Raw genomic sequence first — 12159 nt, 5'->3', positions numbered from 1 at the left:
TCTCGGCATGAATATTAAAGTCCCCCAAAACTATGAGTTGTTGGGAGACCAGGGCCGAATTGGAGACCACTTCTGCTAGCTCGGACAGAGAGACTGCTGGGTCGCGGGGTGGACGGTACACCAGCAGAATCCCCAAGCTGTCTCGGGCTCCCACCTTCAGGAAGACACACTCAAACCTCGAAGACTGCGGAACGGCGCATCTGATCAGGGCGATGGACTGCCGAGCAATCACCGCGACTCCTCCTCCCCGCCCCCCAGCCCTGGCCTGCTGATGCACCCCGAAACCTGGTGGGCACAGCTGAGTGAGATTCACACCACCCTGCTCGTCCAACCACGTCTCGGTGATGCATGCTAGATCCGCCCCCTCATCCAGGATCAAATCCTGGATAACAGCTGTTTTACCGTTGACGGATCTGGCGTTCAAAAGCAGGACCTTAAGGCTGGGAGGTCTGTCCTGAAGACTACCACACCTATTCCTCTCCAGGGTCGCAAAAACTCTGTTGCGCTTCTCCCTGGGTCGAAAGTGACAGTAGTCAGGAAGTGTTAATTACATAAAACCATCTGCCAATGAAAGAAGAAAGAACAAACATATTGGCATTATGGCTTTGCTGATCATTCCCTCCACAGGAAAACTCCTACCAAAACCCCACAAAATTATGACAAAACATTGGCACTGCTTTTGGGTAAAAAAGATAATGCTTGTTGGGGGCACTATTAACTGTGGATATCTATTTGATCTCCCAGTTACGCAGCTGAAATGGGATAACAAAATACAGGTTTTGAACTACAAGACCACAAGAAATCCAACCAAACTGCTATCAAACTTTGACATTAGTTTGAGCGTGATAGCAAATTTCAGAATTCATAGATAACAGCTGTCTTAACAACAGAGAAGAAGGTAAAGGAAAACTCACAGCAACCCAAAGGAGTTAAACATTTCTTAATTGAATATTCATTGAACAAACTAGAAATGGAAATCCCTTTCTGGGTGTGTTGTGTGATATGATGCAGCTCAGAAATGTAGGCTATGAGGCAAATTAGGAGCATTGCTGTCAATAAGAATTCTGCTCTTCCATAACAACTGAAACTATATTTGCTATGTTAGTAACTTTGTTTGCCTTATTTCTTTGGATGCTTAAATTGTATTTCTAAGTGCTCGACTGAAGTTTTAAGTTACTCTAATGATGCTGCAAGTCCTCCCCCCTACTTTTACACTTTTGTAGAATGCAATGTTTGAACCTTTTTTGAAGGGAGAATGGACATTTATATTGGAAAGAAATGAACCTCCTAGCCCAAAGTGTAAAATCATCATTCAATCAATTGCAAAGATTCCCTTCACTTGCAATTAGTGATGTGGAAACTTTCAGAAGGTTGACTTAGAAAAGGAACAAAAATGACATTCCTTATGTGGAGCTTTTCTACACTGGTACTGTGAATCTCATCAAGAGCCCCATCCATCTGTTTTCAGTGAAGTTGGAGGCTGGAACCTTTCATGGAACTGCTGGGCTCATCAACATCGCTTGCTTCTGGGCCAGATCTACAAAGGAAACAATCAACATGAGAGAAACGCCAATTCACTTTCGCTATATTATCTAGTCTCTCTCTTTCTCTCTCTCTCACACAGATGCACACACATGCAGACTCACACATTGCCTTAGTGATTATGATCCTTTTGCTTATGATTTGAATGAAACAAAGGTTTTACTGGTAGTGTCTATGCTTAATAAATATTATTTCACTTGAAAGGTCAGGTAAAGTGGACCAAAAAATTGCAGTCTTCTGGGGAGATGGGGGACAGGGATTGATGTCTCTCCATTTGTCATATTTAATGTAGCAGACGGAGTCAGAAGAACACTTAAACTTAAAATATACATTGAAGATTTGTGATTTTACAGCCACAAGAAAACCTTCCATCAGTACTGACCTTGCAATGATTCAGTGCCTTGTTGTCTACTTTACAATTCCCACAATTGAACAGGATTCCAAAAATCAACTCTTCCAGCCTCAGAATTTGGCACATTTTTGCAGACTGAGTCTAAAAACAGAAATGTGCTTCTCTTTACACTCTACTTGTAGAATGCCCTGATTTAAGGCCATTGTTATATACAGGCCCTTGAGCTTGTGTGTTTGATTCCATGGTTTCAATTTACTTTATACCATGCAATGCCATTTTCTTCCTGGAAATTGTGAGGAAACATAGAAGACTCCTAATTGTGAGAATTTTAATGTAATACAACTTTTAATCTGTCCGATAGTAAGCCAGGACTTATAACAAGTTTTGAGAACACTTGAAGACCCTTAGGAGCAAGGGGACAAATCCATCTTCCCTAGTCCCATTGATGGAAGCCGTTCTGTCTGTGAAGCAGTCTTGTTGGATCCTAGCATTAATATTCAAATGAGCAATGTTTGTGTTGTGTTGTACATAAAAGCCATAAGTGGTTAATAAATGATCAGGTCAAAGAGGAGCCAGCCTTTGGTTTACAACAGCAGTGCTTTGACCTTGCAATTGGGCATTTGCTATAGTTATGTTTATCAAAATAAAAAGCAAGAACAACCACATTCACATATACAAAATCCAGTCTTGTCACTGAACATTAGATGTGCTCTGCTCTCATTTTCAGTGTTTTATCATTGCACACAAATTCATATATAGATAATGCAGAGGTAGAGCCCCATCTTGTGGCCATTTAGTTTCTGCTTTTATTATTTGTTTTGTTTTGTTTTAGAAAATTGTCTCATTTGGGGAATAGAAAAAGTGGTATTTAAATCTACTATTTTGTTGTTGTTTTTCTTTAAAAAAAATCTCCAGGGCTATATATTTAATATGTTTTGCAGTTCCAAGATAACTGTTTCTATCCCATTTTCTGACTACAAAATCTGGAACAAGTCAAGACCCAGGTTGGTAAATGCAGTCAGATTATATTTCCTGAAGGGTACTCATTATCAGAGGAATAGTCACACTTTATAAGCCACTGCTTTCAAAATGCTGAGAAAATGCGCAGACACCAGTTGTGAACACACAACTTAATCCTCTGCTTATTTACCTAGAAGTCCCACCAAGTTTCTTGGATCTTACACTCATGTGAATTTGCAGCCTTTACATTTGTCAGAAGGGCTCTTCTTTCATGGGAAGCTTTCAGCGCTGCTCAATATTTTGTACAGGCGCAAGGTGTTGACAAAAGCATTGATCCAGATACCCCTGTCCTCTTCACCTAAGGCTCTACATTTCCCCTTGACCTCCAGATAGTTCTACTTGTATTCCAGAAACCCCTGTTTCTTCAATATATAATTCCACCCTCTGGGGGGTGCAAAAAAGACTTTAAACATAATTAAGGAGAACTATATTGAGAGGGTAAATCATGACCCGCACATAGGTTTCTGAAGGATGCAATTTGCCTTTTGAGAACTGAAATATGACTGATGATCCAGAAAAGCCAATTTATTTGTTGCAGAGATGTCTGTTCTATAAATGTCTGCAACAAATAGCTTTAACAGTGGTTAAAGCAGTAGTTCTCAACCTTCCCAATGCTGCGATCCCTTAATACAGTTCCTCATATTGTGATGACCTCCAACCATAAAACAATTTTCATTGCTACTTTATAACTGTAATGAATCATAATGTAAATATCTGATATGCAGGATGAATTTGCATTCACTGGACCAAATTTAGCACAAATATCCAATATGTCCAAATTTGAATACTGGTGGGGTTGAGAGGGGATTGATTTTGTCATTTGGAAGCTGTAGTTGTTGGGATTTATAGTTCACCTGCAATCAAATTCTGAACTCCACTAACGATGGAATTGAACCAAACTTGGCACATACAACTCCCATGACCAACAGAAAATACTAGAAGGATTTGGTGAGCACTGACCTTGAGTTTAGGAGTTCACCTACATCCAGAGAGCACTGTGGACTCCAAACAATGATGGATCTGGACCAAACTTGGCATGAATACTCAATATGACCAAATTTGAACACTGGTGGAGTTTTGGGAAAATAGACCTTGACATTTGGGAGTTGTAGTTGCTGGGATTTATAGTTCACCTGCAATCAAAGAGCGCCTTGAACCCCACCAATGATAGAATTGGGCCAAACTTCCCAGACAGAACCCTCATGACCAACAGAAAATACTAGAGGGATTTGAGTTCCTAATAGCATCAGAAATATGTGTTTTCTGATGGTCACTGGCAACCCCTCTGAAACCCCCTCGTGACCCCCCCCCCAGGGGTCCCAACCTCCAGGTTGAGAAACGCTGGGTTAAAGCTACTTGTTGCTCTGCTTCAGTCAGATATGTGAATGAGATTTAGTTCTTCATTCCTTCTCTACTTACCTGCTCCTGATCAAGTAGCTTCAGGACTAAATGTGTTGCTCCTGCAATAGGAAGCTTTGGAGCAAACAACAATTGTAGCATAGCACAGCATGTTTTTTGGTGGCACGGAGGCACACCACTTAATTCACCTTGAATAAACAAACCGACACCAACTCTATACAAAACCTGAAATATTTTACTTTTAAAATTTTGATCTAAGTTTACTTAGATTTCATGAACTTGATACAAGAGCATTTGATATGAATCAGTAAATAAAACACTGTAATAGATAGCCACAATAAACTTTGTTAGAAATGTACATGTTGCGAAAATAATAATCATAATAATAACAATAATAATAATAAAAAAACCAGCATGATGTTTGCGTTATATTATAGAAATGCTTGACAAGAACAAGATACTAGGGAAGCTTAAAAAAACCTGCTCGCCATAACCCTGGGGCCCTATTCAACTAACGTTTTTGTCTCCTAGAGTTCTGACCCAGCCTCAACATCATTACTGTAGAAAGGTTAGTTAATAAGGCCTCAGTTGTCTTCTGTAGCTGTTTTTTTTCCTCATGGACATCACATCCAGGTAATGTGTATATAAACAAAGCTCATAAGAAATGTACAAATATAAAAAGCTACAAACATTAATAAATTACATCATCACAAAACACAGAAACACTTCACAAGGTGCTAATAAAATAATTGTATCCCCTCATAATACAAGAATTGAAACAAGGAGCTGGTATCATAAAGTTGAAGATTCTTCTTCATAATGTGTCTTAAATAGATCATTTTTTATTTTGTATGAATAAGTGATTCTTTATAAGGCTGCACAAAAGTTTTCATTGTTTTTCAGGCAATGCCAAATTTTAGTTTTTAAGAAAGGAAATATAACACAACAAAAACAAGGACTAAACCCAAAGTTTCTCTGTTAGAGTCAAGAACCTAAAATACAACTGTTCATAATACTCAGCAAAAAACTTGTATAAAGGTTAATTAATTATTCTATAGAAAGAAATGCCTAAAGATAATTTGCTCTTATAAAAAGAAGGTATTTTAAAAAGCTATTTACAGGCTACATTCTATGAAAAATATGCTTTAGGAAACATATCTATAAATGAAAACCTGAGATTGCCTGAGAAACAAATTTAACTCCTTAAGTGTTGATATGCAGACAAGCAGGTTTGATTTCAAATAACACACTCTGCACCAAACACTAAGAGAGTGAAGAGACAACAAGTATCCAGTTAAACTGTCAATAAGCTTGGCTCTCATCTTAACACTGCAGCCTTGTTCCTTCAGATGAACACATCTGATAGGAAGTGCTTTGATATGGATGCCAGAAGCCTTAGGCATATTGCTGACAGAACCACACAGTCTGTCCTTTCATCACATGCCTTGGGCTCAATGCTTGCCCAGACGGTGAGCCATTTTGTTTCAGGTATTGAATGGGTTTATGGGCTTTCCTCTTCTTTTTTGAAAAAGCCTCAAAGAGCTTGTGCTCAGTCATCTCACATTTTTGCTGCCTGGACATCCTCCTCCCCAAAGAAGGATCAGAGAATTGAGAAGATGATGTGCTTGCTTGTATTCTTGGTTGTCATAAGACAACTTTGCTTATTTATTTCTTGGGTTTATACATGATCAAGGCTGAATGGAAAAAAGGAGGAGAGGAGGAGGCTGGGAGTACCTGGCTAAGTAGCTCACATATGTTCCCTGTAACATACTGGCCTAAATCCAGTTACTAGTCCTGACTAAAGGAGGCCCACTGAATCAATTGAACTTGCATAGGAGTTACCATGCAGCAAAGTATTCAATGGATCTTCTCTACATTCGACTAGCAATCAGTATAGACCTTGGGGGTGGGGTGGGGGGTTAATATGGTGCTTCTTTTATTTAAAAATGGGCATTACTTTGCTTTGGTGCCGGGGGTTTAAACATTCCTTCCATCCACCACAATAATGACTGACTTACTCATTTCTTGGGAGGAGGGCTAATAATTCTGTCATTTTCTTATCTTTTTAAAAAGTAACAAAACAGCAGACAACAAAGAGGGGTTGCAACGTTGTTTTGTAACCAATTAAATCATTAGGTACATATTGAAAAATACCATAGCAAGTTCTGGGGGGAAAGATATCCTAGTCAATTAGTGCCTTTTTGAAAATGATTGCATCAACGATAGTGCACTCATGAACTGCTGTGTGTACCATTAAACACAGTTCAAAAATCATTGCAAGGTAATAGCAATCTAAGGAACAAGTTTCCAAAAAGCTAGAAGCTAACCAAGTAACATGGCAATCTTCTACTTTCTTACTTGGGATTAAACTCTACTGAATGCAGTAGAACTTATTTCTAAGTCTTCATGCATAGCGCTCTGAGCAGAAGATATCATATTTCCTTTGTGACATCTTTGCCTTTTCTACTCAGTGAGATCTCATGCTAATGTGATGATAATAATAATGGAAAAGGGGAGGCTAAGGTGTTGGTAGTGGCAGTGGGTAGTGAATTTGCTCTGGATTTTGTCTGAATTTAAAGAAGCTGTCCAAGGTGCTGAATGTACTCTGGGCCTAGTTTCACCACCTTCAATAGTGATCTTAAAGTTCAAACTATATAACCCATCCAACAAATATCAAAGCAACCAACTGCCATTGCATGTGGGATCCAAATCAGGAGATAATGTTGCAGAAAAATCACAGGATCTGCCTGTAGTCCAATAAACCAGTCTTTGTGAGAAACTGAACTATTGGCTTCTCTTCCACAAAAGTTTTTTTCCCCATGATTTCAAACACTGCAAGCAGAGCATGGGATCTCGGCATACAAATTGGTTTCAATATAACATGGACATCTCAACTCTAGTTAACAATGGACATCATTCCAAAACAAGAACCCTGACCTACCAACATCTAGGAGGAGAGAACAGGCCTCTGCTTCCACTATCATGTAAATAAGCCCACTTAGTACAGCTGATGATAATTTCTTAAAACTGCCTCCAAACATAGTCACTGTTTTCAGATCTTACAGTAGGCCTGTAATACCCTAGCCAGTGGGATTTCATTCCATGATCCTTGTGGATACCTAAATCCGTGGAGGATTATCGTTCTATTACTCATATGTACAATGGCATAGTAAAATGGTATATTTTATATAAATTGGCAAAATCAAGGTTAGCTTTTTGGAATTTCCTTTTTGAATATTTTCAGCCCATGAATAGTAGAACCTGTGGATGCAGACTCTGTGGATACAGAGACCTGACAGTGCTGAAGTGCCAATAATTCCCCTCCCCAAGTTATGTGTATCAGTTTGTGAGATATTGTTAAAGGGTATATTTTTTAAAAGCTTCGACAAGGCTACTTTTATTACATATTGATTTGCAGTGATGAAAGCAGAGATGAGCATGGACAACATGCAAACTAATGCTTTAAAAACTGCAAACCCCTTACAAATAAGAACAAGGAAGATTGGAAATCTATTTGTGAACATGTAGTCAAACATCAACAGAAAAAATCCCACTGATTTCTCAAAGAGCTGCATGAGAATATTTGACCTTGCCCAAATCAATAGTCAATTGGATCTGATTTGTGATCCATTATGTTCCAGAAACAATCTTGGATTGCACATAAAATAAATAAATTCACTCATGGCCATTTGATGTCTGGTTACAGGGGACATTTTTAGCGGTGATGAAGTGCAATTTCAATTCTTGTTTTGAGTAAAAACATATTTAGCATGATCTGGGTAAAGAAAACTGAATATTGCATTATGCAATTTCCTTCTTGAAGGTATTATCACACAATAATGGCAAAAATCACTTTTCTCTACAAGTCAAGTTAACTAGAGCTTTTTTTAAAAAAAAAAAATCTCTCATCTCTTGCCACTTAACCAGATACCTCTTTAAAACTGGTACAGCTTTGATAAATGAAGTGTAACTGAAAATTAATGTGCATACTTTTAAAAACAACTGCTTTTTCTTCACTTATAAACAAGTTAAAGGGATACTTTCCTAAAACTGGAATGATCCTCAGCATCTCGGAGTATTAACTTTTTGCGAACTAGTCACTCTCAGCAATTTGAGAAAGGACATCTATATTAAAAAATATTTATAGCAGTATTCTGTACATGTTTAACTGCTGAAAGTTAAAAAGAATTTGTTAAAGTGGTGGCAAAAAGTTAACTGGTATTGTCCCTAAGATGTCACCCAATACTACTGCGGTCCTTCAAGAGTTGAAGAGTTAGTGTCAGCTCAGGGAATTCTGAACTCGGATACAGTCCCAACTGTGGCTGCGTTCTAAAGGAGAAGCTTTCCATTCCGATGGATTTTCAAAATCTTCCCAAGCCTTTGCTTAGCCGTGGCCATGCCTTTTTTTGTACGTTTCCCTGGAGGCAGGAGAAAAAGGGGGGGATTAGGTCACATAAACCACATTTATGATGAGAAACGTCTAAAAACAGTCTCACTAGGAAAGATTAAACAAATCGTTTAGAAAGTGGTCCATAACATTACCACTTTCTAGGGACAAATAAACCATATTTCATGTTCTACAGACAGTGCATGAGCTATGTAAAAAGAGCATTAACAAATATGTGGTTAATGTGTGCCTTAACCAAAGAATTACTCTGGCTTCCAATTTGATTCCAAGCTCAGTTCAGGATGCTGGTGTTGACCTACAATGTGTTTTTTATATTGTTTTATTGCTTTTTATTGGCTCATTGTTTCAGGGGCCGCTCTGGGCTGGGAGGAAATACAGAAATATTTTAAATCAATATATATTGCTTATATATTGCAATCTCTTTATAGGTATGATTGCAGCTTATATTGTCACCAGTTAACCATGAATTCATAAGTGAGAGAACAGTGGAAAAAGAGACCTCACAAATCACTACTATGTACTTTTATCAATTTCACTACTCTTTCTCTCTGATACGATTGAAATTTTTGTGCTTAATTGTTGTTGCCATTATTTGCTGTCACATCTGCTTCAACATAGTGACTATACAACTAAGAAATCTGGTCATCAACAGCTTGCAAATTTTGTGAAGAGTGTGAAGACTGTTGCCAATCAGAGCCATAGCGTCCTTGACTGTTTACCTACTTGTAACTTGGTCTTCCTCTTTTTCTTTTGCCTTCCATTTTACCCCGAATTATTGCCTTAGTTAATTAAGATAATTTAACTTCAGTAAGTGGTTCAAAAATAGATTCCAGTGCTAACAGATACAGGGTTGTAATAACTAAAAAAAATCTATCAAAATAGTGTCATTTACTATTGAGGACACATTAGTTCCTAACTGTAAAGAAAACTGGTGGGGGTGGGTCACTTTTTTCTTTCTTTGTACTCTGACTCTAGATGGAAGGAGTATTCGAAATTACTTACTCCATTTTTACTCCATTTTTTATTCATATAGGGATTCAAGATGGCAAAAAAGTAAAACGATTTTACAATATTTTCTTCAAGAGTAGTAAAACTATTATGAGAAGAATCCTGGATTGGCAACAATCTTTACACTCTCACAAAATTCACATGAGGTTGCTCTACACACACACATTCGAAGGAAGAAATAGTAGTTTCTGCACAGGAAATAATATTCCACATCAAAATGTTATTCTTAGCAGAGAAAATGCTGTAATTGAGGATTATTCTCCATTACATAGTTGGTGTGCAAAAGGAAACAAAAATTTCTATGCATATAACAGCATTTTGTAACAGAAAATACTACTTCTACACTGTAATATTATCTTGGACACCGAAAATACTGCTTTCTGCCCAGATAATTTTGTACAAATTAAGCCATGAATTGCAAATATCCTTTGAAAACTGCATGATTTTCTATAGGTTTCTCACAACAGGAAGAAAATGGCTAAAATATTTCTTCCTTCCTTTGAGAAAAAAACTTAGTGAATCCTTAACTCTGGATGTAGGAACTGTGTAACTAGATATTTGTTGTGTGCCTTCAAGTTTGACTTTAAGGCAAACTTGTCACTGCTTTGCCTTTGCTTTCCTTTGAGGACAAGAGTGTATAAGTCACCCAAGGTCCTCCAGTGGTTTCATGGCCAAGAGGGAGTTGAACCCTTGCCTCCACAGTCCAACATTCAAACCACGACACCACACTGGTTCACTTGTGTAGCTGTCATTAACACACTGTCAACTGTGATACGTGTAATATTCTGGAGGAAGTCTATTCAGCTAGCTTCATACAAAAAGCCATATTATTGAATGTTCCAAAAACATGGTAGCTAAGAACAAATGTCTTGAATATTTACAGCCGTTGAAGAAAAAACAGACTAGCTCAAGAGACCAATCCGTAATAATCAACTGTTACATTTTTCAAAAACAGAGATGGACTTGTACTACTGTAGCCAGTTCTCTTTATTAACAAAATATGTGCTGCCTTCTGGACAGTTTTCTTTCTTGTGGTTTCTAAAGGGAACTGTGGGGTGGTGAAGATCTCAGTGGCATGCCTTTCCATTTATCATAGGAATTATAACAAGTGTTCAACACAAAACTAGTTCTAAACTAGGCTTGATTATATAGATAAACAACTTGATTTTCATTTTCCTTGGTATTATTTATCTTATTGCTCTCAACAAATATATCTACAGGATGATAAATTCTGCACTTTCTATCTAAAATCGATGAAAATTAGTCATACTGGTGAAAATCACCACTGGATTTGCTGATACCAAACAGGATCAGATTTTCTCTGTTCCCAAGTGACAGAATCTTCACAATCCCAGTCTGCCTTATGTCCCTGGAATCTGGGTGGAAAAGGTATACTGCCCTCATAATTTACAAAGATATTTACATACTTGCCTGTGGAAAATATTGTGTTACTTCTAACAGTGATGGAGAATGAGGAAAGACATAAGGGGAAAAGAGGGGAAAACAAGAATCACTTTTTTGCAAATACATACGCATATATGTGATTTTGTATTAGCATGCCTTATAGAAAAAAAAAATGATTATTTTGTGTATTATTTCCAAAAACCACTAGTGTGGAAAAAATCTGAAAGGAGTACTTTACTGATGACAGAAGAAAATGAAAGATTATGTTTGATTTGTACATCGCTCATCAAAATTACCTTTGGCAGCTGCATTATTCTGTGATGATGATGATGGCCTCCGCTGTGTAAGGAAAACTCCTGGAGCCATGGGCTGAGGCCCTCTGTTTACTTGGGCCACCCCAAATGTGCTTGCACCAGCTGTGTACTCGTGGTCTGCTAAACTACTGCTGTGGGACTCCAGCTTGGGTTCAGGAGAGCTGCTTTCCTGGGGGAGTTTATTTGCATTGTTGGGTGATAATTTCTTTTTGGCGTTCTTTTTCTTCTTGCCCTTTTGTTCCTCCTTTCAAAAAGAAAAGACCTAACATTATCTTCTGAAGATCAGGCATTAGGATATTTCACACACACCATAACCAATTAATGTCTCTCGGTCCCCTCTGTGAGATAAGACATAGCCAAGAAATGTCAGCAAGGAAATAAGGACTAAACTACAGAGTCCACCCTGTCTATATTGTTTGTTTTTTACTTGGCATTCTTGTAATTGCTTTTAATTCTATTGTCTACCTAATTACATATATCTTTTATATGAAATGTATATTTATTATTTAAATATATTTTAAGTATGCTAAATAAACATATCTAAAATGAATAATATAGAAAAACATCTAATCACATCACTAAATACAGCAAAACACAAATAAGAAAACAGGGGGGGGGGGGGGGAGAGATAAATAGTGCTATCCAACACAAAACCTATGTTCCTCCATCCTGTTAGAGAAAGTACTGCTATTAAGCAAATCTACCTGTACTCACCCTTATTCCACATCAAACTCTACTTATATCAACTTAAA

At 37.7% G+C, this 12159-nt stretch overlaps 1 protein-coding gene across 3 annotated transcripts in view; it reads right to left on the bottom strand.

The window, feature by feature from the left end:
- Window positions 1-4488: 4488 nt before the first annotated feature.
- The window catches only part of phf2 (PHD finger protein 2), a 147096-nt gene continuing 139425 nt past the window's right edge, over window positions 4489-12159 (bottom strand). For 2 of the 3 annotated variants that reach the window (XM_008115570.3, XM_008115571.3), the window contains exons 21-22: window positions 11390-11651; window positions 4489-8691 (exon numbers count right to left, since the gene is read on the bottom strand). In XM_008115570.3, coding sequence (XP_008113777.1) covers window positions 8603-8691; window positions 11390-11651 — 351 coding nt within the window. In that variant the 3' untranslated portion in view covers window positions 4489-8602. Of the gene's footprint in view, window positions 8692-11120; window positions 11144-11389; window positions 11652-12159 lie in introns of all 3 variants that reach the window. The other variant, XM_062969955.1, reaches the window with a different exon arrangement.

This window comes from Anolis carolinensis, chromosome 2 (assembly GCF_035594765.1).
Source record: "Anolis carolinensis isolate JA03-04 chromosome 2, rAnoCar3.1.pri, whole genome shotgun sequence".
Lineage (NCBI taxonomy): Eukaryota > Metazoa > Chordata > Lepidosauria > Squamata > Dactyloidae > Anolis > Anolis carolinensis.
This window is presented reverse-complemented; position numbering and strand designations above follow the sequence as displayed.